Below are 27,478 nucleotides of genomic sequence, written 5' to 3' on the forward strand. Positions count from 1 at the left end.
ATTGTGGGAAGGAGGCGGCAGCGTCCCGGGCGGGCGGGAGGTGCACCAGCGGCAGCGGCGGCGGCGGCGGTAAATCCTCCCGGCCGCTCACAGCACTGTGGAGCCGCGTCCCCAGCCCGGCCTCGGACCGCGGCGCCCCTCCTGCCCCTCGCGGCTTCTCGCCCGCCGCCCCTCCCCCCGGCGCGCCGGCCTTGCCGAGCCGGCCGGCCGGCCTGGCTCCCCTCCCCGGCCCCGACGGGCGGGCGGGCTGCCCTGAGGAGGCGGGGAGGGGAGGGCTGGGCCGGCCGGCGGGTGGGCGACGATGCCGAACTTCTGCGCTGCCCCCAACTGTACGAGGAAGAGCACGCAGTCGGACCTGGCCTTCTTCAGGTTCCCGCGGGATCCGGCCAGGTAAGCGGCGGGCGCCGAGCCGGCAGCCCGGGCCCACCTCTGCGGTGCGCACTGCCAACCGCCGGCTCCGGGGCTGCGTGGGGAGTGGGCCACGGGTCGTCGACCCCAGCCTCGGTCCCAGGTGGGGAACGGGCCTGGAGCAGCCGGCCGGCGAGCGCCCGGGGACCTCGGAGCACGTGCACCAGCGGGGGCTCGGCGCCGAGGGCACCACCCGAACCCAGAGGCAACTAGGGCGGCGCGCGGGCGGGATGAGCCGGGTTCTCGCCCTGGTTAGCTTGCTGGGTGACCTCGGGCAGGTCGCTTTCCTCTCTAGGCTTTAGTTTCCTCAGCTGTCAAAAGAGGGACCTGGATTCTGCGGTTGTGGTCACCCCAGGGCCCTTCCTTCTTCTTGCCACCACCCCCGGGACAGTGTTTCTTTTTAGAGTCCAGTCACCTTCTTTGATCTCGTCAAGTCACAGTTACTTCCTCCATCGGGCTTGTTCACGGTTCAAATTCTGGCTCTGACCGTTACTCATTGTCTCACTTGGTTAATAATGGGGATAACGGAGGGTAGAGTGGGGGGGGATACGCCCACAGGCGTAGGAATTGGTATTGAAACCTCTTCCTTGAGTTAACCCACACGCTCTGGCGTCCGTTTAAAGAGTGATAGAGTAGGGACTGTGATAGTCGGAAGAATTTTCTCTGGCCTCTTCTTGTTCATTCGTTCATTTCAAGCCAGTACTTACTATGTGCCGAGCACTAGTATTAGGTGCTGGAAATTCAGATGTGAATGAGACAGTGTTGCTGCCTGCAGGAAGCTCACAGTCTTGTTACGAGACATACGGAAGAAGGCGATTATAATATAGCACCCTATTTATTCCACAAATATTTATTGAAGGCCTCCTGTGTGCTAGGCATTGCTCTGAGCATTGGGAGTATACAGGTGAACAAATCAAAGCCCCTGCTCTCATGAAGTTTACATTCTAGCAGGAAAGTAGACAAATAAATATGTAAATACAGTATGTTATATGGTGATAAATACTATGGAGAAAAGGCAAATGGGGGGGGTGAGAAATGAGTAGCAGGGGAGACACGATTGCTATTTTAAATAGGGTGGTCAAAGAAGGTCTCACTAAGAAGGAGAATTTGAGCAAAGACTAGAAGTAGGTGAGCAGGCCAACCATGCAGATACCTAGGGGAAGAGCTTTCTAGTCTGTGGAAACGGTAAATGCGAAGTCAGGGCATGCATGTTACAGGTACAGCCAGAAATACATGGACAGTAGAGCTGGTTTAAGGAAGGAGGGAGAAGGGAAAAAATGAGACCAGAAAACTGTATGCATTTGTATAGTGGGGGCAAATTGTGTAGGCCATTGTAGGCCATGTAAAGCACTATGGCATTTATTCTGAGACAGGAAGTCATCCAAGGGTTTAGAGCAGAGAGACTACTTGAAACAGGATGGCTGGCTACTTGTTAAATAGGTTGTAGGGAAGCAAAGGCGAGAGCAAGAAGACCAGCTAAAGGCAATTGCAGTAATCCAGGTTAGTAAAGGAGAAGGTGGTAAGCTGTTGTATTTGAGATACATTTTGAAGGTGAAGCCAACAGGATTTGTTAAATGGTTTAAATGGAGGTTGTAAGAGAAAAGGGGAAGAATGCCTCCTTTTTTTAACCTGAGCATTTACTGAGCTGTGGAAGACTGGGAGGAGCAGCTTTGGAGGAGGCATATTAAAAGTTGGTTTGGGACGTGTGAAGTTTGAGAAGCTTGATTGATGTGCAGGAATAGATGTTTTTCTTCATACCGTATCCAGAAACGAACTCAGAATGGCCCATATTTAGATCAGTAACCTAAATATTTTAGAGCTAAAACCATAAAAAGATAGTCTGGAATTTAGAGACTTTCAGACTAGAGATTGTAAATATGGGTTGTTCTGAGTTTATAGAGGGTATTTAAAGCCATGCTATGGGGTTAGTAAAGGAGTAGGTCTGAGGATTGAGCCTTGGGGCATTCCTGGTATTTAAAGTTCAGGCAGGTGAGGAAAACTAGCTCAAAAGAGTGAGGAATAGCTGTTGGGTTTTATGGGAGCAGAGAAGAGGAGCATCCGAATCTGACCGCGCCTTACCCCATTAAGCATTATCTTCCTTTTACCCAAATTGTAGCCCAAGGGCATTCCTGAGAGTTTATTTCATTTGCATAATGAGGGCGCCACTAGTTGATTCTGAACCATAGATCTTTTGTATCCATATACTATGGAGAATGCTCTTTTCATTACACTCCTTGGGAGTATAGGGGTGTACAGTCTCAAATTTAGAAGGAGTTTTTAGATCTAGTGCCATTGGTCCCCTTTGAGAATCTAAGGTAAAGACTACAGGAGAAAAGACATAGACACAATTTTGCATTCCACTATCAAGGTATTTATGGACCCTTTAGGGGCCCTGTGCGTGCCTGACAGGGGGGTCTTTGTTGAAACACCTCCTGCTTTGTGAAGGGACATTTAAGATGTTGTAAGGGGCCCCTGGGTGACTCAGTCGGTTAAGTGTCTGGCTTCGGCTCAGGTCAAGATCTCACAGTTTTTGAGTTTGAGCCCCGCGTTGGGCTCTGTGCTGACAGCTCAGAGCCTGGAGCCTGCTTCGGTTTCTGTCTGTCTGTCTCTCTCTCCGTCTCTCCCTCTCTCCCTCTCTCCCTCTCTCCCTCCCTCCCTCTCCCCCCCCCCACTTGTGCTCTGTCTCCCTCCCACTCTCTCTCTCTCTTTCAAAAATAAATAAAATGTTAAAAAATTTTTTTAAAAAATAGATTTTGTAAAGCTTTGGCTCTGTTTCTTCCTTGTATTGAGTGGAAACATGCCTCCCTATAATTTATGCTTTGGAGATCTGGTTTTATTCCCAGGGTCACGCTGAGCAACTCTGTGCCCTTTTCTGTGTCAGAGCCCTTTAAATATTTCAAGACCAAATTATGAACTTTTCTTAACTCTTTTAACATCCTTATTGAGATAATAATAATGCATATACCACCCATTTGAAATGTATATTAAATGCACTCTTAATATGCATTATATTTTAATGCATATTATATATTATTCAGTATATATTACATTATTAATTTTTAAACATTTGGTAAAATACATAACATAAAATTTGCCATTTTAAGTGTATAATTCAGTGACATTAATTACATTCACAGTGTTGTGCAATTACTATTTCCAAAGCTTTCTCCATTACTCCAAGCAAAAACTGTAACTGTTAAGCAATAACTCCTTTCCTCTCCCTCCCCCCCCCCCCCATTCATCCCATTTTCAGTCTTTGTGTGTTCTGTGTACTTCATGGAAATGGAATCATATAATTGTTCTCTATATCTGGCTTATTTTAGTGGACATAATGTCATCAAGATCCTAACTTTTTATCTAAACCAAGTCTTCCCATACTAAGGATTTCAAATTCTTCTGTACTTGGTAGTTTCTTTTTTACTGTGCCCAGAGTTAATTATAATAAAGAAGTAGTTTTCAGAAGTGTGTATTAAATTACTAACAGTATTTTTAAGGTTATTTATAATTAGTTTTTTTCCTGTGAATGAGTCAGAGAAGGTTGATAAAAGGTGACATTGCTAACCTATTCTTGAAAAGTTAATATTGTTAACTAACACCAAAGATAAATATATTTAATGCTATTAAATAGTACATTTCCCATTTGTTATTTTTGTTACTTTGTTATTTTTTATTTTATTATTATTTTTAAAAGATTTTATTTTAAGTAGTCTCTACACCCAACATGGGGTTCAAACTCAAAACCCTGAGATCAAGAGTCACATGCTCCACTGACTGAGCCAGCCAGGTGCCCGTTTCCCATTTGTTATATTTATAAATTCCACGGACACTCTTATAAACAGCTATTTGAAGTAATTTAAAATTCAAAAGTGTAGTTAATAAAGGGCACAATGTGGAATTTCAAAATATAGTACCTTTTATTGGTTTAGAAAAAGTGGCATTAATGTGCTTTTTATTTTTTTATTTTAGTTTTTTTTAATAGTTGACACAGTGTTGAACATTAGTTTCAGGTGTACAACCTAGTGATTCAACAAGTCTGTACATTACACTGTGGTCCCACAGCTGTAGCTACCGTCCGTCACCCTGCAGTGCTGTTCTAATACCATTGACTATATTTCCTATGCTGTACCTTTTATCCACATTACTTATGCATTTTTTTTTAGCTATAAAATAATTGAATCAACTCACCTTAGGCAGGTGGTACGGAGAGCATAAATTATTTAAAATTAAAGTTAAAATTTTATTTATCAAAAAGTTATTTTATTTTTTTAAATTTACATCCATATTAGTTAGCATATAGTGCAACAGTGATTTCAGGAGTAGATTCCTTAATGCCCCTTACCCATTTAGCCCATCCCCCCTCCCACAACTCTTCAGTAACCCTCTGTTTGTTCTCCATATTTAAGAGTCTCTTATGTTTTGTCCCCCTCCCTGTTTTTATATTAGTTTTGCTTCCATTCCCTTATGTTCATCTGTTGTGTCTTAAAGTCCTCACATGAGTGAAGTCATATGATATTTGCCTTTCTCTAATTTCATTTAACATAATACCCCCTAGTTCCATCCATGTAGCTGCAAATGGTAAGATTTCATTCTTTTTGATTGCCAAGTAATACTCCATTGTGTGTGTGTATGTGTGTATGTGTGTGTGTGTGTGTGTGTGTGTGTGTGTGTGTGTATATATATATCTCATGTCTTCTTTATCCATTCATCCATCGTTGGACATTTGGACTCTTTCCATGCTTTGGCTGTTGTTGATAGTGCTGCTATAAACATGGGGGTGCATGTGCCCCTTCGAAAGAGCAAACCTGTATCCCTTGGATAAATACCTGGTAGTGCAATTGCTGGGTCGTAGGGTAGTTCTATTTTTAATTTTTTGAGGAACCTTCATACTGTTTTCCACAATGGCTGCACTAGCTTGCATTCCCACCAGCAGCAAAAGAGATCCTCTTTCTCTGCATCCTCGCCAACATCTGTTGTTGCCTGAGTTGTTAATGTTAGCCATTCTGAGAGGTGTGAGGTGGTATCTCATTGTGGTTTTGATTTGTATTTCCCTGATGATGGATGATGTGGAGCATTTTTTCATGTGTCGGTTGGCCATCTGGATGTCTTCTTTGGAGAAGTGTCTATTCATGTCTTGTGCCCATTTCTTCACTGGATAATTTGTTTTTTTGGGTGTTGAGTTTGATAAGTTCTTTATAGACTTTGGATACTAACCCTTTATCTGATATGTCGTTTGCAAATATATTCTCCCATTCTGTCGGTTGCCTTTTAGTTTTGCTGATTGTTTCCTTCACTGTGCAGAAGATTTTTACTTTGATGAGGTCCCAGTAGTTCATTTTTGCTTTTGTTTCCCTTGCCTCCAGAGACATGTTCAGTAAGAAGTTGCTGTGGCCAAGATCAAAGAGGTTTTTGCCTGCTTTCTCCTCAAGGATTTTGATGGCTTCCTGTCTTATATTTAGGTCTTTCATCCATTTTGAGTTTATTTTTGTGTATGGTGTAAGAAAGTGGTCCAGGCTCATTCCTCTGCATGTCGCTGTCCAGTTTTCCCAGCACCACTTGCTGAAGAGACTGTCTTTATTCCATTGGATATTCTTTCCTGCTTTGTTAAAGATTAGTTGGCCATACGTTTGTGGGTCCATTTCTGGGTTCTCTATTCTGTTCCATTGATCTGAGTGTCTGTTTTTGTGCCATATCAAAAACTTTTTTTTTTAATGTTTATTTATTTTGAGAGAGAGACAGAGCGTGAGCAGAGGGGGGACAGAGAGAGAGACACAGAGTCCAAAGCAGGCTCCAGGCTCTGAGTTGTCAACACAGACCCCGACACGTGGCTGGAACCCATGAACCACGAGATCATGACCTGACCTGAAATCGGATGCTTAATCAACTGAGCCACCCAGGCTCCCCTAAAGTTAAAAATTTTTTAAACTGCCTAAATCTGGATTGCCCCACGATGGCTTGACTAATGCCAAGACTTGGCAGGAACCTGGGGGCAGCTCATAGTGGGGCTCATCCCCAGACTAGGTGAAGGTACAAGGAGAGCTAATGAAATGCTTCTGTTACAGTGAGCTGAGAAATTGAAGCCCTCTTTTTGCTTCTCAGGCAATTAGCTCTAACTCACCCCTGAGGTGGCGAGGTCTTCCAAGGTTTTTATGGCAATTTAATCAAAGTTAATTGAGAGTTGATATACTCTGCCTTGTAAAATGTAGAAGAGTGGTTTTTTTGGGCACTCATGAAGGAGTGCCACAAAGTAAAAAACTATTTCATAATGACACTGATGTTATTTGCCTTTTTCTTGCTCATTCTTTCAGGAGTGTGCAGTGGGGTTTCTGAGGGGCTACATAACATAGTAACGTCATTGCTCAGTAAGTTGTATGTTGTGTTTTCTAAGTATGATTATATAAATGCCAATGTTTGTAGGCCCTTTCTTGGAAATGAGTGAGATAAGCCTGCCACTTCAAGGGAAACAATTGAAATTCAAGCAGAAATGACAATTTTGGAGAGTTTATAAGCACCACTTTGAGCTTGACAACTCTCTAAAGCTTTTCTAATGAGATGAGTGGTGACATTGATAAATGTGACTTAAAATAAATTGTATAGTGGTCGTTTGCATAACTCGCTGAATTGGTATTTTCCAAATTGACCAATTTGTGATTTTACAAAGACATGCACAGATAAAAGCTCTAGTCAAAGTGTAAGATACACCAAGATGGATTTCAATGTAATAGAGTGAGAAAGCTCATTGGTCTGGTTTCAGATTCCACATTGCAACTCATCTTTAAGAAACCACCACTTGTGGAGTTTTGGTGTAGTATCAAAGAACATTCACAGTAATATGGGTAAGGGAGGAACATTTTAATTACCTTTTTTAACTGCATAGCAGTGTGAGGCCAGAGTTTCTTCATATACTTCAGCCAAAACCACATGTGACAACAGATTAAGATAGACATTAAGAAGATTTGCAGAGATGGAAAACAATGCCATTCTTTTGGCTAAATGTTTTTTGTTTGTTTTGGAAAATGCAGTTCTCTTTCTTTTTTTCTTCTTTCTTTCTTTTTTAGTTTATTTTAAGAGATAGCATGAGTGGGGGAGGGGGAGAGAGAGAGAGAATTCCAAGCAGGCACTGTGGAGTAGAGCCCAGTGCATGGCTTGAACTTAAGAACCATAAGATCATGACCTGAGTTGAAACCAAGTATTGGTCACTCAACCGACTAAGGCACCCAGGTACCCCAAAACTTTTTAAATTTTAATGAAACAGTTGACTAGTGTTCCTTGAAATATGTTTTTGGAAATGCTGCATTAGTAGAGAACTATCAAAGGGAAAATAAAAAAAACAAAAAGGCTGAATAGTACTGAAAAGGTGATTAAGATGAAGATAGAAAGTGACCATTGGATTTGGCAGGGTGGAAGTCATTCATAATCTTGAGCAGTTTCAATGGAAAAGGGATAAAGCAGAAGCCTCCTTGGAATTGATTGAGGAAAGAATGTGAGATACAGTGAAAATGGGCTCTAGTTTTGCTATGTAGAGGATCCAAGTTAAGAATTATTTAGATGGGATATACTAAGGCATGTTTATGCTCATGGTAATATAGTAGGTTAAATACAGGATGTTGAGAGACCATATACAGAGAGGAAGAGGAGTCTTCCCTGTTTGTGTGTGTGTACATACTCATACACATATGTATACATACCTGAATCAGAAAAGTTTCCTTCAAGAAATGATCTTTAAGATAAGATCCGAAGGCTGATCTTTGCATAGGCTTTCCTTAGCCAGGGAAGTGAAAAAAGACAAGAAGATACTAGGGTGAATAAACAGCATGGGGAACAACCCTAGAAGTAATCACAGTGCATTCATGGAACTGAAGTAAGGCATGTAAAGAGGCAGAGAGTAGAAGAGTGGTTTGATAAGAAGATTGAAAGGTAGACAAGGTCCAAATTGTTCAGGGTCTTATGACAGGTAAGGAATTGTTTCTTTATCCTAAGAGTCATGAGAAGCCACTAAAGGATCTTAAGCAGGAAAGACATTCTGAAATTGGCTCTTTAAAACGTTTACTCAGCAGGGTTGCCTGGGGCTCAGTTGGTTAAGTGTCTCTCTCTTTTTTTTTTCTAATTTTTAAAAATGTTTATTATTTGTTTTTTGAGAGAGAGAGACAGAGTGTGAGCAGGGGAGGGGCAGAGAGAGCCGGGGGGAGAGACAGAATCCAAAGCAGGCTCCAGGCTCTGAGCTGTCTAGCCAGAGCCCAATGCAGGGCTTGAACCCACGAACCATGAAATCATGCCCTGAGCCGAAGTCAGACGCTTAACTGATTGAACCACCCAGGCGCCCCCAAGTGTCTGACTCTTGATTTCAGCTCGGGTCATGATCTCACCATTTGTGAATTCATACCCCACATCTGGCTCTTTGCTGACAGTGTGGAGCCTGCTTGGGATTCTCTCTCTCTCTGCCCCTCCCCCACTCATGCTGTCTCTCAAAATAAACTTAAAAAAAAAACAAAAAACAAAAAAAACCCAAAACTTTAAAACATTTACTCTCAGCATGGAGAAGGTGTTAGGTAGAGAAAGGTAAAAGACCAGTTTGGAAGTTAGATGGATTTGGAGAGTCACTTCACTTGCTAAGGGAAAAGGCTATGGAGTCTGGAGTGCATGAACAGTGACAGGGAGATCTAGGGAAGGGGAGACAGTGGTAAATTTGAGAAATAATTATATATGTGCCTAAAAGCATATTAGAGTGTGTGTGTGTGTACGTTTGTGTGTATACACAAACATATGCATGTACATACATGTATATATGTAAATTGTCACAAAAACTTTAATAACTTAATTGGTGTAAAACACATGTACACAGATGATCACCAAATCATAAGTGTGTGGCTTATTGGATTTTCAGAGTGACATGTCCATGAAACTTTCACCCAGATTTATATACGTGTATATGTATCTATATATATAATTATATATATATCTCTCTATATATATATATAGTTATATATATATAAACTATATAATTATATATATCTATATGTAACTATATATATGTACATATATATATGTATATATAAAACTAATATCCCAAATTCTCTCTCCTCTGAGGCTCTCTAAGTCATTATCCCACTCTCCCTAGTCAGAGTCACTGTCTGACTTGACACAATTAGGTTAGTTGGTTACTAAGAATAAGGGACAGAGTGAAGGAATCTTTTATTGATATATGACATATATAGAAAGTGCAAAATTAGTAGACTGGAACGTGATGAATTTTTTAAAATGTTTATTTATTTTTGAGATAGAGAGGGAGACAGAGGATCCCAAGCAGGTTCTGCACTAACAGTGCAGCCCTGATGCGGGGCTCAAACTGACGAATCATGAGATCATGACCTGAGTCGAAATCAGGTCGGTAGTTTAACCAACTGAGCCACCCAGGTGCCCCAGAATTTGATGAATTTTTATAAAATGAATACCCAGGTAATGTTTGAGATATAGAACATGTTTCTACCCAGAGAAACCCATTAGAGATCCAGTGCCTAAAGTTTTTATTGGGATCTGGTCACATAGACACACTCTGCGTAGCATGTACTAAAATTCTAGACTCCCAGAAGGAAGGCAGATGTTCAGTATGAATCATATTGTTTGCACAGTCTAAGCACAATGAGCCACCTTATCAGTTAGGGAAAGTTTTATGTCAGTGTAGGGAACTGCTTGTTAGCCAGATTTCCAGGCACAAGCCAAAAGGCCATCCTTACAAGCAGGCCTTTATGAAGATAGCAGTCTTGGGCCTGCTATATTAAGTTTTTTCCTGCATAATCACCATAGGTGAGTTTTGCCTGTTCTTTTTTTTTTTTTTTTTAAATGGCATCTGATTTCTTTCTTATGTATGTATGTATGTATGTATGTATGTATGTATGTATGTAATCTCTATACCCAACATGGGGCTTGAACTCACAAGAGTCACATGCTCTTCCAACTGAGCCAGCCAGGCACCTCAAGTTTTGTCTATTCTTGAACTTTATATAAAAGGAATCATGGCATGTACTCCTGGCTTATTTTGCTCAGCATTATGTTTGTGCGATCTAGCTAGTTCATTCATTTTCATTGCTGAATAGTATTCTGTATACAATAGTATACTACAGTTTATGCTCTTTACTGTTGACAGGCAAAGTTTTTTCACTTTCTTATCAATCTTTGGTATTATCTCTTTTGCATTGTAGTCATTTTTGCAGGTATGTAGTAATATTTCGTTAATGGTTTTTATTAGTATTTCCCTGATGAGATTGAGCCCTTTTTTTTCCATGAACATTTTTTTCGTGTGTATTGGCCATCTGGGTAACCAACTTTTTTTAATGTTTGTTTATTTGGGGGGACAAGGGAGGGGCAGAGAGAGAGGGAGACAGAATCCAAAGCAGGCATCGTGCTGTCAGCTCAGAGCCTGATACGGGGCTTGAACCCATGAACTGTGAGATCACAACCTGACCCGAAATCCAGAGTCAGTCACTTAAGCAATTGAGCCACCCAGGCACCCCGATCTGGATAACCTTTTTATTGTAAGTTACTTTTCCAAGTTTCTTGCCCATTTTTATATTGGGTTGTCAAATTTATTTGCAGGAGTTGTAAAGATATAGTTTGGATATGAGTCTGTTGTTGGATATACGTATTACAGATACCTTCTTCCATTTTGTAGGTTGCCATTTCGCTCTTAAATGGCTTCTTTTAATGAAGAAAAGTTATTAACTTTAAAGTAGACAAATTAGGGAGGCCTAGGTGGCTCAGTCGGTTAAGTGTCTGTCTCTGGCTCAGGTCATGATCTCACTGTTCATGAGTTTGGGCCCCGCATTGGGCTCTGTGCTGACAGCTTGGAGCCTGCCTCAGATTCTATGTCTCCCTCTCTTTGCCCCTCCCTTGCTTATGCTTGCTCTCTCTCTCTCTCTGTCTCTCTCTCTCAAAAATAAATAAATAAATAAATATTTAAAAAAGTAATAAAGTAGCCAAATTAATTCATCTTTTGGTTTAGAGTTTGTGCTTTCTGTTGCCTTCTTTAAATTATCTTTGTCTTGGCCAAGGTAATGGAGATAATCTCCTGTGTTATCTTTTAGCAGCTTATTGTTTTACTTCCATAGTTAGATCTGCAGTCTACTTGGTATTTATTTTTGTGTATATGATACAGAAGTAGGGGTCAGATTAATTTTTTTCATATGACTATTGAATTTACTCAGCACTATTAAATATTTTTTTAAAGTTTATTTTGAGAAAGAGAGGGAGAGAGAATCCCAAGCAGGCTCCACATTGTCAGCATGAAGCTTGATGTGGGGCTGGATCTCACAGACTGTGAGATCATGATCTCAGCTGAAATCAAGAGTTGGACACTTAACCAACTGAGATACTCAGGTGCCCTGACTCAATGCTATTTGTTGTAAAAACAAAACAAAACAAAAAAATTTTGTCTTTGCTGCTGTGCAGTGCTACCTTAGTCTTAAGTGTCCGTAGCTCTCCATTTTGTTTCATTGTTTTATCCTTGTCCCAATACCACACTGTCTTACTAAGCTTTATAATAAATCTTAATATCTGATAGTGTAAGTCTTTCAACTTTTTTTCTCACAGTTATCTTAACTATTCTTAGTCCTTTGAATTTCTGTATAAAAAGTTTTAGAATTGCCATTTCTCTCTCTCTCTCTCTCTCTCTCTCTCTCACTCTCTCACTCTCTCACTCACACACACACACACACACACACACACACACACAGACATTCAAAGAGACATGCACAAAAGAACTTGTTGGGATTTTGATTGTATTGAATCAGTAAATCAATTTAGGGAAGATTGATATATTTAGAATTCAGTGTACTAATCCATGAATTTATCATTTATTTAAGTTATTTAAAAAATCTTTTCAGTTAGGGGCATCTAGGTGGCTCAGTTGGTTAAGCGTCCCACTTTTGGTTTTGGCTCAGGTCATGATCTCATGGTTCGTGAGTTCAAGCTCTACATTGGGCTCTGCTCTGACAGCTCAGAGCCTGCTTGGGATTCCCTCTTCCCTTCCCTCCCCTCCCCTCCCCTCCCCTCCTTTCTCTCTCTCTCTCTCCTGCCTCTCCCCTCCCACTCGTGCCCACTCTCTCTCTCTCAAAATAAATAAATAAACTTAAAATTTTTTTTTTTTTGTTACAGGTCTTGCACATCTTTCACTAGATTTACTTCTTGGTGTGCTCATTTTGGCAGCACATATACTAGATTTACTTCTTGGTATTTGATGTGGAAGACAAGATGTAATTGATCGGGCTTTCTGCCCAATGTATTCTTGATTGAATCTGAGTGCTTGTGGTATAGGAAAGCTGTCTCAACTTAGTTCAGAGATCATACAGACAGTAGTATTCTGCATGGAAGGTCTTCAGAGATGTAAGAATTAAAAAACAGCTGTAACAGTATGGCAAATTATTTTATAGTAAGACAGTTTTTATACTAAGTATTTGGATGTTGAAAGATGAAAGTTTATGAAATCATATTGCACAACTGTGCAAAATATTAAAATATGGACATCTTAGGCATCATTGCTGTGCAATAATACTTGGTTGAATGAGAAGCTATACTATTTAGGTGTGATTTTAGTTTCAGTTAGATAATCAACATTTCACCATGGTTTTACATATTCAGAGTGGAGGGAATTAAGTATCAGTGTGTGTGTGTGTGTGTGTGTGTGTGTGTAGGTGTGAACTGTAATGTTAAGACATAATATACTATGATGTGATTATAAAATGAATGTGTTTTCAGATTTGTGACTCTTTGTGACAGAATTTTTATTCCTAGAAACTTGAGAAATAAAGGAAAGAAAGATCTAGTTGTAACCTTTAGCAAATTACTTCATATTTCTGTGCCTTCATTTCTTCATCTGCATAAGGGGGATAATGTACCCCTTTTGGAAAGGACATAGAACAGTGTCTAGCTCATAGCAAGTGCTTACTATGCATCATTGTTGTTTTTCTTTTTCTGCAGATATGTAGGTACCAAGAGGGCATGGACTTGGTCTGTTCATTATCTTCAACACCTTCTGTGTGCTAGATTGTATAGGAATAATCCCTGCAGTCCTGGAGCTTACAATCTACATATCTTACAGTCTGTACATATTGTAGATAATAAATTATGTTCATAATAAGGCAAATTAACACAGGCGTCATGCTCCTGTAAGAAACTGTAATTATTTATAAAACATCTATTTACTAATTTTTTGCAATGACATTGTTGTTTCATAAGCTTATTTAAGTTGAAGTCCCGAGGGAGTGTGTTAGGCTGTTGATTTCATGGTTGTGCAACTTTTGCTTGAACTACTGATAATTGATTTCCTCTCTGGTACTAGGATGTGCTGAGAATTGAAAGACTCAGGTTTAAGTTCTAGTTTGCTGCTGATTTTGTACATGACTCTGAGCAAGTTATTTCTTAATCTTGCCTATAATTGAATGTATTAAATGATTTCTAAGGTTTCTTCCAGCTCTCATTTTGTTTTCAATCATCTTCTCCAAATTACATCATGTTCTGCAGGTAGAAGGGAGCAGGAATCCATTGTCCATAATATTTATTTGAATACTAAAATTTATTTATTTATTTAAAAAAGATTTTTTTCATGTTTATTTTTGAGAGAGAGAGACAGAGCATGAGCAGGGGAGGGTAAGAGAGAGAGGGAGACACAGAATCCTCAGCAGGCTCCAGGCTCTGAGCTGTCAGCACAGAGCCTGACTTGGGGCTCGAACCCACGAATCACGAGATCATGACCTGAGCTGAAGTCGGACGCTCAACCGACTGAGCCACCCAGGTGCCCCTGAATACTGAAATTTAAACGGTGAGCTCATATTTCATAATTGGTTTTATTTTGGTTTTATTTATAGGTGCCAGAAGTGGGTGGAGAATTGCAGGAGAGCAGACTTAGAAGATAAAACACCTGATCAGCTAAATAAACATTATCGATTATGTGCCAAACACTTTGAGACCTCTATGATCTGCAGAACTGTAAGTAATAGAAGGGCTTGGGGTTTTTTTGTTTTCTCTCTCTCTCATTCACTCAGTATCTGGTTGGCAGTGTAAATATGTATCTGTTAATGTTGGAGTGTATTCTTATATCCTGCCACTTTTTTTTTTTTTTTTTTTAAGATGAAGACAAATTTGGAGCTGAATAGTATCTAATTTGTTCTTAAAAGCCTGATATTTTTTTTAACCCCTCTGTTTCTGATGCCCCATTACTACTCAACAGAGGTTGCCCTTTTTACATTTCTTATGCAGCCTTCAGAAAATTTCATTTTTTTATTTTTAATTTTTTAAAGAAAATTTTAGATGATTATAAAAGTGTTTGTTTAAGGTAAAGTTTGTGTTTTTATTTGGAGCAGATTCTCCAGAGCTTTTTATATGAGTGAAATCTTTATCAAGAAATGGAGCTCTTTGTTTTCATGTTTTTGTATGTACTGGTAGAACCAACCCTTAATTTTTATGTGCAAGTTACAATAAGAAGAAAATTGTATAATTAATGTGAAAAATAATTTCTTTCAATAATTTGCAATTTCGTATCAAACCTGGATCTCTCAAGCTTACTTCTGTTAACTATGTGAATTTGGCCAGGTCACTTTCCCTTCTGGGTCCCGAATTCTAATAAGAAGATTAAACCAGATAATTTCTGAAATCTAAGATTTTTAACCCTCTGTGATTCTGTTATTGCTATGACTTAGACAAACAGGGCAGATTTGATTGAAATGAAGCGGATTTGAAACACTTAAACTAGGGAGACAGTTTTGTTAAATAATATCTTCTTATTTAGGTGTAACTAATGTATCATCTCAGATATTGGGATAGACATAAACTTGATTTGAAGATACACTATATATTGTTATGCAGCAATTTATTTTGATATTTTTTTCAGATACATTTTGCAGAGGCATCAGAAAACTAAAGAATGATTGGGTTATTTTATTTCTCAAAATTAATTGAAGCAGATACTTGTGAAGTCATTGGGAGGTGAGCCAATTCCGGTTCAACAGTTTAATCACAAATATTTGAGGGATATTTTTGCCTTGTTTTGTTAAGAGGGTAATAATGATCAACCAAAATAGGGGATTTTGTATGTTTAAAAGGCAAACTACTTTTATGTTCTTGACATTAAGTAAAAATATCCCAAATTATTATTTTAAATACACAAGCCATAATGCATTTTTATTTAATAATAAATATGGTCTCTTAATTACATAATTCCAATAAGATTGTTGTGAGACATGTAAAATTGTAGTTCACTCATATTCTTGTTTAGTCAGAGCATAGGACAGAAAGATGAGCTATTTTTGCTTTTTAAATTTCCACAAGATTCTTAAATCTTGAATAATTTAATGCAAATGCGAGAAAATGTTCTCTCTACACATGATATCTGTATCTAAATGTTTGAGAGTTTTGACTTCATTAGTTTGGCATTGAAGGTCTCATCAGTAAACATTCATGGCTAGTTCCACTGAAGCCAGATACTATCCTTGATGCTAGAGTAAGGTCACTGCTTTATGCTCAAACCTTAATTCAGCAGTTGAAGATTAAATCTTGATACTGAATTAAAACTATCCTGCACATAAATTGAAAATAGCTCTTTTTGGAATGCGTACTTATAAATAAATATTTCTAAAAAGTAACATGTTTTTAATTCGTGTTCTGTTTTTCCGTCTGTAATTTGGTTTGTAGCAAATTGATGTGAATTTAAGAAATTCATTAGGAATGTTTTATCCCTCCTTATTTAATAATTGGTAAGATATCAAGAGTGGACTGTATATGTTTGTGTCTGTTGTGACATGTTTGCTAAGTGGGAAAGATGAGATGTTTGGGGTATAGTACAGTTTTTGCTCCCTTCAGTGATTGTGTCACTGATCAATCTCTGATTCAGACTTCCTAATAGACTCAGGATAATTGGCCCAGCACTAGAAGCTGAGTGGCATTGAGAAATAGATTTTCTTTTTGTTTTTTATGAGGCATGGGGGTGATCTAGAAAATGAATCTGAATAGAAATACTTCCCAAATGTGTTTAACAACTCTTTAGATAAAACTTGAGATAGTGTGTTCCCTTTAGTTATATATTTTTTTCTTCATATCATCCTAATCTTCCTTCTCTGGATGAAAAAATATAGATAGGAGTTGTTATTTTTGTTTGGCATATACTTTGAACATGCTTTAATAATCAGCTTTGAAATAATTGCTGCTCCCAAGAAAGCTTTTTATTTCTTTTATTTTTTCTTAAAGTTTATTTATTTTGAGAGAGAGAGGTGAGGGGCTTGGGAGGAAAGGCAGGGGGAAAGAGAATCCCAAGCAGGCTCTGCACTGTCCGCACAGAGCTTGACCCAGGGCTCAAACTCATGAACTGTGAGATCATGACCTGAGTCGAAATCAAGAGTCGGACGCTTAACCGACTGAGCCACTCAGGTGTGCCCAAGAAAGCTTTTTAAAAAGAAGAGTATTTTGTCTTTATCAGTGCAGATCTGTGAAGAAATTAAAAGACGTTGTTTCTTTGACTAGCTGGGGTGAACATATGCAGTTATTTATCTGTTACTCTTCCTGTTAATAAAATTCTTGTCCCTACCCGACCTCTGGGTTGGCTGCTGAAGATTGTCAACATCTAAGTATGCATCTAGCGTCTAGCCAGGTTGGATTAGGTTAACGGGAATTAGGATAGAGAATGGTCATCCTTCAGTGATAAGAACATTAGAATTAGAAATTTAGAAATACCTAGTTTAGTGTTTGCAGAAATATGATTATATATATCATGGTATAAATGAATTCAAGTGGCACATGAATCAGTTTTTATTTTAGGAATTTCACAATGTGTGTTAAAAATATAGCTCATGAAAATCATTATTTTATAGTTTTTATTGCTTAAGACAATGCTGACTTAAAAAGTCAGTGGATTATGTGAGAGTGCAGATGGTGGTATGCAAGTGTTATCATTAGTATGTGAATAATTTCAATTTGGGAAATATGGTCTAGTTCAACACTAGAAATTTATTCAGAAGAGGCAACTGAGGCCCAGAAAGGGAAAGTATTTGGCTAGGATCTCACAGTGAGTAACTGGTAGAATTTGGACTAGTTCCTAGGTCTCCTGGGTCCCACCAGTCCATCGTACCTTGATACTTCTCAGTAATAATAGTGAAAAGTGGATAGAACCACGGGGAAAGTAGGGAAGAATTAAGAACATAGAAAGGGATAGATTGAGAAACTCTTGTGCCTGCTGTAGATTTGGTGGGCTCATGGAAGAGCTAAACAGTGAAGTAGCTGGGAGGATGAATTAGAAATATATATGCAAAATGCAAATATATCTTATTTTTTATGCTTACCATGAACTTTGTTCCTTAATGTAAAGTAGTAAGATTGCCAGAAGGGCAAAAACAAAAAGAGTTAGAAATAATACCTGATCTGGACGGACATCATCATTCTGCAAGTCTCTACACTTTAGAGCTGGAGTTGAAGGAGTACTGGGGAAGTCATTAACATAGCATTTTCTTTATGTGTAATACATTCTTAAGGACTGTCTCTGAATTAACACATTTTTCTTTTTCAGAGTCCTTATAGGACAGTTCTTCGAGATAATGCAATACCAACAATATTTGATCTTACCAGTCATTTGAACAATCCACATAGTAGACACAGAAAACGAATAAAAGAATTGGTATGTCAAATGTGCTTTTGGCTTTCCCACCCCCCATAATACTGTGAAATCAAATATAGATGCATTCATCTTAAAATTGAACCCAAGTTACTCTCTATTTCCGAAGGTAACATGGGAAATAAATGCTGTGGTTATTATTGAAGAAGGATGGATGTAAGATGATTAGTGTTTAAATTGGAAAATTGTTCTCAAATTTAGCCAGTTGATACTCATTGACCTGGGCCAAAGTGTGCTGTTAATTATAGGCCACTAGCACATTCCCTTCCTGGGAACAAAACAAAACACTACCTTTTCTTTTGTAGTGAGGAAAGTGGAACTGAGGGATATTTCCAGAATTCAGGACAAAGGGATAAAGAAAGGGAAAGTATGAAAGTTAAGACATGGATACTTTTACCTAGAGATAATGGTTCCGTCACTATTAAGTACTAACAGGGTTAGAAAAAGCTTTTAAATCTCTGTTTATGGCATCATTTATGCATGTTTTCATGTTCCTTTGATACCCTTTAGTTCTAATAATTGAAACCTACCACTTTTTGTTGATATTAGGTGAACAAAATTAAATTAATCAAGGCTCTTCAGTCCATGACTTTCTGCCATCATTGCCACCAGCAAGACCCTTATTTTGTTGATTAGTTTTTCTCTTCCTTCCACTATTACCATTCCCATTTTCTCCCCCTCCTTTTGGTATCCATGTTAATGTATTTAATATTTGTCATTTTAGTCTACCTACTGTGTGCTTTTTTAAGACAACATTTATCTCATTTTCCTCATTTTTTCTTTGTTTACCTTTCATATTTAGACCTTTGATCCATTTGGGCTTCGTACGTATGGTGTTCAGTAGAGATCTAATTTTATTTTTCTCCTTATAGAGAATCAGTTTTCTCAATATGGTCTTTTAATCTGTCCTTTCCTTCACTGGTTTTAAGGTGCCACCCCTGTCATATACCAAGTTTCCATATATGCACAGTGTTTCTGGGAGTTCTGTTCTGTTTATTGGAAAATGTGTTTGTTCACATATGTACCACCGTTCACAACAGTACCACATATGTACTGCTTTTATTACCATGGCTTTATAATTTATCTTACTTGCAAATACAGTGGTTTCTTAACTCTTCTTTTTCAAAATTGTCTTAGCTACTTGTGGACCTTTATTCCGCCATATGAATTTGAGAATTCTTTCGTCCAGTTCTTCTAGAAATTGCATTGGGATTTTCAACACAAATGCTTTGGATTAACATCTTAAAATATTAATTGGTCCCACCCATAAACAGGAAAAAATAGCTTTCAGGTAACAGCAGCCATTGACCAGACTAAATACTAGTTCTTTGAATACACTATTAACATACTTTAAGGAGTGCAGAAAGTCAAAAATTTGAAAAAACTTTAGGGTTTTTGCTGCAGTTTTTTAAAAGAGAACAATGTGTACATTCCTTAAATTACTTCCTAAATACATTATGGTTTTTGTTGGTATAGGTTATATATTCTGGTTGAGATTGTTTCCAGCAATTTTGAAGAACTAATTTTGGTTAATTCCTACTAGTTTTTGGAGTTTTCTATGAAGTTGATTTTATCATCTCCAAATAAGGACAAATTTGCTTCCTCTAATCCTCATAATTTTAATTTTTTCTGTTGCTTGTGTTACTGTTTAGTCAGGATCCTGAGAAGTGCTGTGTTGAACAGTCCCAGTAATGTCACAGATGATATGCTTGCCTTGTTGCATTAAGTGTGATGTTTGTTGCTGATACTGTTAAAGAGGGTTTTTTGGGTTTCTTTTATTTGAGACAGTGTGTGTTAGTGAGGAGAAGGGCAGAGAGAGTCTTAAGCAGTCTCTTTGCTCAACATGGAACCCAATACAGGGCTCAATCCCATGACACTGGGATAATGACCTCAGCCAAAATCAAGAGTCTGACACTCAACTGACTGAGCCACCCAGGTGCCCCTGATACTGTTTTTATCAAGTTAAGGAAATTCCTTTCATTCCCTTTTAGTCCTCATATTCCGAATTTTTATCATAACTTGTTGAACTTACCAAAAGCTTTAACTGCATCTATTGAGTAGAAAAATTCAGTTTTTTTTTAATGTAGTGAATAGCTGATGGATTTATGGTGTTGAACCATCTTTGCATTCCTGTGATGAACCCTAACTGATTGCATTATCTCTCTTCCTTTGTTTGATTTAGTTGGTTGATATTTTATTTAGGATTTTGCATTTATAAGTGTTGTCCTGTAATTTTCTTTCATTGTACTCCTCTTATCCAGTTAATGATGTCAGGGTTCTATTAGCCTTATAAAATTAGTTGGATAGTTTTCCTTTTCTCTCAGATTTTCTGGAAAAACTTGTATAAGGTATATACTCTCTGCTCATGAAAGTTAAACCATAAAACCATCAGAGTGCTTGGGGTGGGTGAGGGAATATTTTGTTTGCAATTTTGATTCATTTATTGGTTTTCTCTTGTATTTCATTTGTTTTTAAGAACTGCATATAGGATTTTGGAGTGCTTGTGTTTTTCTGACCCTAAGATTATTTAAAAAAATGTTTTTTAATGTTTGTTTTTTAGAGAGAGAATGACGGAGGGAGGGAGAGAGAACTAGCAGGGGAGAGGCAGGGGGAGACACGGAATCCGAAGCAGGCTCCAGGTTCTGAACTGTCAGCACAGAGCCAGACACGGGCTCGAACCCATGAACTGTAAGATCATGACCTGAATCAAAGTCGGACGCCTAACTGACTGAACCACCCAGGCATCCCTGATCTTAAAATTATTTTAATATTGTTTGCAAGGAAATCAGTTAGTATTATCAATGATTGTTGCACTGTGATTTATTTGGTTTCATCTTGATTTGAGAGATTTATTTTTTGGCTCTTTTTCTGACTTCTTGAATGTTTAGCTCATATTTGTATGTATTCACAGTTGTAAATGTCTAAGTGTGTTTTAGCTGTATCCCATAATTATAGACGTGTAGTGCTTTTGTTGATTAGTCAGGAGTGTTTTGTAAATTCCCCTGTTCCTTTAACATAGGGTTATTTTTGTTTTTAGTTTCCAGGCATGGGTTTATTTTTTAAAACCATTTTTTGTAGCTTTTATTTTGTAATATTAAGTTACTAATAATTCATGGAGTATATATGTAGTCTGTGTGATATTGATTCTTTCTAGTTTTTGCATTTGTTATTTCTATTGAAGTCTGATGTTAGCCTAATTCTTGTTACTTTTTAGATGATTTGCTTTTCTCCCTCAAAGTCTTTAGTATTTTTTCTTTATATTTGACATTTTTAATTTTGCTAACCTGTGTCTAGATGGTTTTTTAGTTATCCAGACTGACACCTTTAAGTTCTGAGAAATCCTCAGTTTTTATTTCTTCATACATTTCTTTCCCTCTATTTATTTATTTGTTTTTCTGGGATGTCTCCTAGATGAATGGTGACACACCACTGTAGTTTTCCACATCAGCTCTCTTCTTAGCCCTACGTACCAGGAGTGAGGAGCTCAGCCACTTCCCATCCTCCAGCTACCATTTCCCTGTATTCTGCCCCTTGGGAACCTCAGATACCTTAATGCAGACATACTCTTATAGGTTTGCCATCCTTGTAACTGTAGCTCATGGGATAAGGAGGGAATGTTCTAGATTGGCTAGCCTGCTGATGTTTCTTGTTATCAGTATCATGTTCCTATGCTGCCTAGCAGGTACCCTTCTAACTCAAGCTGTCACTGGTAGTGCTCCTTGCCTGCTCCTGAATAGTAATGGGGTGGTTTGTGGTTTAAGCATTGCAGTGGGTTAGAGGAAGAGAAAGGATATAACTGGAAAGTTCTTCCTCAGTTTAATCCTGCATGTACTTGGCCTTCTATGCTGTATGCATCCATTTCTCTTCCATACTGGTACTGTGTTACTTTCTGCTGTCTCACAGCTTTTGTGTTAGGTTCTGGGATCCAGCAACTCTCTCTTACGTGGCATCCCCCAGGAACAAATTGGAGGGGACATGATTTGTGACCCCTTGGATTTGACGCCAAGCACCATCCTGTACTTTCATGCCTTTTATTAGCTTTCAAACGCTTGTAACCCAAAGTTGATTTAAGTATAAAGTAAGTTAAGCGATGTATTCTTTCTCCTCAGTGTTTTTAAAAAAACTTAAATAAAATTTATTTATTTATTTTGAGAAAGTGAGAAAGCGGGGAGGGCAGGGAGAGAGAGAATCTGTGCTCTCAGCATGGAGCTGGCGCACGAACCCGGAGAGCATGACTTGAGCCAAAATCAAGAGTAGGATGCTTAACGGAGTGAAGCACCCAGGCACCCTGTCTCCTCTAGTATTTTATTATGAGCTTGGAATCATTAGTAAATTATTTTTCTGGTTTTTCTGTCATTTCTATGTTTGAAGAATGTATTCATTGTAAGGAATTTATGCTTTTGAAGGAATTAAATTTGAGTCACAGTATGCTTTTTACTTATGAGTCTACAGTGATGTGCTAGAGTTCAGTTTTCTTAAAGGTGTTTTTTTTTTTTTTTTCTTCTTTTTTCTTGTCACTTAGAGTGAAGATGAAATCAGGACACTGAAACAGAAAAAAAGTAAGTGATAGTGTTAATGACTGAACTTCTGAATGCCTTTTAAAAAGGCCTTGACCTGGTAAGGACAAATAAATATGTTTTATGTCCAAAACCTACCGTGAGAGTGATGTAAGAGTGTGGCAGGCATTTTCCTGTGGTCTGGAATTGTCTGTGAGACAGAAGTCTTAGTTTAGTTTCTTGATTGAGTGCTACTGTGCCATGTACTTGGCCGCTTCCCTACTAGCTGTGCTCTTGGTGTGTGGTGGGGTGGCAGGCACACAGTGTCCCCATGGAGGGAAGGAAAGGCATCAGTAAAGGACAAGAGCAGAATCTTTGTCCACCCGATGTGTGGTGCATCATAAGTTCTTGATAAATGTTTAAGGAAAAGTGCTTTGAGGACACTTAGCCTAATAGAGAGTAGGAGTCACAGTAGCCTTTCTGCAGGTGCTGATGCCTGACCTGTGTCACCAAAGGATGAGGACTAGTTGTTTTTGTTTTTGTCTATTACTACTATTTTTCCTCCTTCTCGGTCTCCTCCTCCTACTGTGCTATTATTAATATTATTTTTATTAACATAACTGTTTATGCTAAGTCTTTAGGTGCTTTACTTAGTTCATTTAATCCTGACAGTAGTCCTGAGGGAGTCAGGCAAAGGAGGGAGATGTATTCTGCGCAGAAGTAGAGTAGCTTGAAACAGGGTGCCTGATTTGGAGAATTATACTCATTTTGTTGTTAGAGCTTCTAATATCCTATGATGATTAGAAAATGAACCTAGAGGGGACCACAGGGACTTGCAAGGTTGTGTATATGACTTTGGGCAGGACACTAACCTCAGAGGCTCAGTTTTTCAATCCACGTACAAAGAGATTTGGCTAATACTTCTAGTAGTCTATTATTTGCCCTAAAAATTGCGTCAATATACCTTATGTTATGTTGGCTTATATAATTCTCATCTCCCATATTAAAGTGTAGCTTAATGATTTCATAGAAATTGCATTAGCATGGACCTTGGAACCAGACAGGTTTGGATTTGAATTTCACCTTCATCCTTTTAACTACATCTGTGACCTTGGGCAATTATTTACTTTCCTCAATTGTCAAGCGGGATTGATAGCACCTGCCTATAGAGGGAGTAATGTGATACATATAAAATGCCAACACAGTGCTTCAATAAATATTAGTTCTCTTCCTCTTTTTCCTGAGGGCATGGACCGTTACTGGTCTGGACGTGTTTTATGTGACGTGCCTTGTTAAGTTTGTAAGAAATCGTTCCTCTCTCATATATAACATTTACGTGTAGGATTAAAATCTCTGTATACAGTTTTTGTCTCCACTAGAGTGTGTCTTATTTTAACCTCTGTATCCTAGTCTGTGGTCCAGTAGGTACGTTGTGAATGTTGAATGGATGAGCTCCTGAATTTAAATATTTAACCAATCAAAAACATGATTTTTTTTGTTTGTATCATTCCTCATGAGCCTGTTTATAAAATTGATTCTTTGTTTTCCAGTTGATGAAACTTCTGAACAGGAACAAAAACATAAAGAAATAAACAACAGCAATGCTCAGAACCCCAGTGCAGAAGAAGGGGGTGAAGAACAGGATGAAGACATTTTACCTCTAACACTTGAAGAGAAAGAAAACAAAGAATACTTAAAATCTTTATTTGAAATTTTAATTCTAATGGGAAAACAAAACATCCCTCTGGATGGGCATGAAACTGATGGACTCCCAGAGGGTCTCTTTACCCCGGATAACTTTCAAGCACTCCTGGAGTGCCGGATAAATTCTGGTGAAGAGGTTCTGAGAAAGCGCTTTGAGACAACAGCAGTTAACACATTGTTCTGCTCGAAAACACAGCAGAAGCAGATGCTAGAGATCTGTGAGAGCTGCATTCGGGAGGAAACCCTCAGGGAAGTGAGAGACTCCCACTTCTTTTCCATCATCACTGACGACGTAGTGGACATAGCAGGAGAAGAGCACTTGCCTGTGCTGGTGAGGTTTGTTGATGAGTCTCATAACCTGAGAGAGGAATTTGTGGGCTTCTTGCCTTATGAAGCTGATGCAGAAATTTTGGCTGTGAAATTTCACACCACGATAACTGAGAAGTGGGGATTGAACATGGAGTATTGTCGTGGCCAGGCTTACATTGTGTCCAGTGGATTTTCTTCCAAGATGAAAGTTGTTGCTTCTAGGCTTTTAGAGAAATATCCCCAAGCTGTCTACACACTTTGCTCTTCCTGTGCCTTAAATATGTGGTTGGCAAAATCCGTGCCTGTTGTGGGAGTATCTGTTGCATTAGGAACCATTGAGGAAGTCTGTTCTTTCTTCCATCGATCTCCACAACTGCTTTTAGAGCTTGACAATGTCATTTCTGTCCTCTTTCAGAACAATGAGGAAAAGGGTAAAGAACTCAAGGAAATTTGCCATTCTCAGTGGACAGGTAGGCACGATGCTTTTGAAATTTTAGTGGACCTCCTACAAGCACTTGTTTTATGTTTAGATGGTATAAATAGTGACACAAGCATTAGATGGAATAACTATATAGCTGGCCGAGCGTTTGTACTCTGTAGTGCGGTAACAGATTTTGATTTCGTCGTTACCATTGTTGTTCTTAAAAATGTTCTATCTTTTACAAGAGCCTTTGGGAAAAATCTCCAGGGGCAAACCTCCGATGTCTTCTTTGCAGCCAGTAGCTTGACTGCAGTACTGCATTCACTGAATGAAGTGATGGAAAATATCGAAGTTTATCATGAATTTTGGTTTGAAGAAGCCACAAATTTGGCGACTAAACTTGATATTCAGATGAAGCTCCCTGGGAAGTTCCGCAGAGCCCAGCAAGGTAACCTGGAATCTCAGCTAACTTCCGAGAGTTACTATAAAGAAACTCTAAGTGTCCCAACAGTGGAACACATTATTCAGGAACTGAAAGATATATTCTCAGAACAGCACCTCAAAGCTCTTAAATGCTTATCTCTGGTGCCCTCTGTCATGGGACAGCTCAAATTTAATACATCGGAGGAGCACCATGCTGACATGTACAGGAGTGACTTACCCAACCCAGACACACTCTCAGCTGAGCTGCATTGTTGGAGAATCAAGTGGAAACACAGAGGGAAAGATATAGAGCTTCCATCCACCATTTATGAAGCCCTGCATCTGCCAGACATCAAGTTTTTTCCTAATGTTTATGCATTGCTGAAAGTCCTATGCATTCTTCCTGTGATGAAGGTTGAGAATGAACGCTATGAAAATGGGCGAAAGCGTCTCAAAGCATACCTGAGGAACACTTTGACAGACCAAAGGTCAAGTAACTTGGCTTTGCTTAACATAAATTTTGATATAAAACATGATCTGGATTTAATGGTGGACACCTATATCAAACTCTATACAACTAAGTCAGAGCTTCCTACAGATAACTCAGAAACCATTGAAAATACCTAGGAGACTTTTAAAGTAGGCTTTCTCTTATGTTTGATATTTGGAAAAATCTGTAAGAAATTTGAAAACATCTTACGGAAAAGCTGTCAGGTATACGTAGGCCACTTAATCACTGAATATCTTGACCTGTCGACCTCTCATTGAGTACATTAGCCATTGATAATCTGCCTATTTAAATGGCCCCCGTTTGAACTCTTATGCTTTGGAGACATAACTGTTCTTCCAGAAGATAGCGTTGAAAGTGCCACATTACATTTCTGTGGGATCTCTGCTAATGGCACTTTGGAATTGTTTTAGTTAAGTCATTTTAGACATAACATTTATTATCACTGGATCCAGTTGTCGGGTATTGAGTTATCAGTTCTTAGAAGAAATAGATTTGGAAGAGGTGTGGGAGAAAGGAATATATTTTATAAAATGTTACAGTGAAGCTCATGAGTGACCTGGAGTGTTAAGTATGTTAAAAATCTGCAATGGAGATTTAAGGGAGTTATCAGACACCTAGAGAGAGAGAGAGAGAATGGAAAACATGTGAGCTTGCAAGGATTTCAGTGTAGATTTTGTCTTTATCAAACGAACTTAAAGGAACAAGTTACAGTTAGAGTTTGAATGGGCTAGCCTGCCATTGTCGGTCCACATTGGGTTGTTGCTGTTTACATTCCTTTGTTGAGCCTACATCTTCATAAGCTTTTTAGCAGGTATTTGTTGAACACCTCTGTTTCATGGTCAAGACAGGATCAGAGGCCGTGGATACTGACAACTGATTTGTCTGTTTTCCTCTGTCTTTTTCCATGACTGTATCTACTGCCTCGTCTTGATTTCTGAACAAAACCTGGAAAACCTACAAAAATAAGTGTTTTGTGGTTTACCTAGGAATAATACAGAAAATATTACTGTTATTTTTGGTGAAGAAAATCAATTTTGTATAGTTTATTTCAACCTAAATAAAATGTGAATTTTGTTTAAAGTTCAGGCACATTATTTTTGGTGGGGACAAAACATTCTTGTGGTAAATTGTTTTTTCAAAAATATCTCCTTCACAATTGAAGAATGTAGGTTTTTGGTTTGTTTTTTTTGGGGGGTGGTGGTATATGGCTTACTACTTGGGGTATATAAAAGGTTCTTTAATAACTAAATAATAAGGTTCATCTAACTGATGTTTTTTAATATTATATGCTGTATGACCCTGTTACAAATTTTCAGAGTTTGTGTAATTGTTGATGGCTAAAATGTAAACACGTGAATATAATTGCAGAGATGTCATTGGATTATGTTGGGATACCTTAGTGTTATATTTGAGTTTCAGAAAACGGAACGGGGTGCGTTTGCAGAGTGCAGGTCTTAATGATAGCTGGAAGTGCATTTGCCTGTCGTGGACAAGGCTGGTGGATGTGTCAAAGCAGGACACATTACTCATGCAGGTTATAAAAAAGATAACAGAGTTTA

General features: G+C 38.5%; 1 protein-coding gene across 5 annotated transcripts; it reads left to right on the forward strand.

Moving 5' to 3' along the window:
• The first annotated feature begins 9 nt into the window (after positions 1-9).
• On the forward strand, positions 10-26,999 carry THAP12 (THAP domain containing 12). Of its 5 annotated transcripts, XM_045483952.1 has the most exons (5): positions 10-390; positions 14,265-14,385; positions 17,951-18,058; positions 22,578-22,614; positions 24,102-26,999. In XM_045483952.1, exons 1-5 carry the CDS (start codon positions 302-304, stop codon positions 26,033-26,035), a joined length of 2,289 nt encoding a protein of 762 aa, XP_045339908.1. In that variant the 5' UTR covers positions 10-301; the 3' UTR covers positions 26,036-26,999. The 5 variants fall into 5 exon arrangements, with proteins under 5 accessions (XP_045339908.1, XP_045339909.1, XP_045339913.1 ...); XM_045483953.1 differs by lacking the exon at positions 17,951-18,058; XM_045483957.1 differs by lacking the exon at positions 22,578-22,614 and having other exon boundaries at positions 24,102-24,211.
• Positions 27,000-27,478: the final 479 nt, after the last annotated feature.

The sequence above is a fragment of the Leopardus geoffroyi genome, chromosome D1 (genome assembly GCF_018350155.1).
Source record: "Leopardus geoffroyi isolate Oge1 chromosome D1, O.geoffroyi_Oge1_pat1.0, whole genome shotgun sequence".
In the NCBI taxonomy this organism is placed as follows: domain Eukaryota; kingdom Metazoa; phylum Chordata; class Mammalia; order Carnivora; family Felidae; genus Leopardus; species Leopardus geoffroyi.

Excerpts from the sequence above, each read along its gene's own strand:
- THAP12 (XM_045483952.1), top strand. The coding sequence starts at position 302 with ATGCCGAACTTCTGCGCTGCCCCCAACTGTACGAGGAAGAGCACGCAG. Across the intron at positions 391-14,264 it reads TTCCCGCGGGATCCGGCCAG|GTGCCAGAAGTGGGTGGAGA; the intron begins GTAAGCGGCGGG and ends TTTTATTTATAG. Across the intron at positions 18,059-22,577 it reads GAAAACGAATAAAAGAATTG|AGTGAAGATGAAATCAGGAC; the intron begins GTATGTCAAATG and ends CTTGTCACTTAG.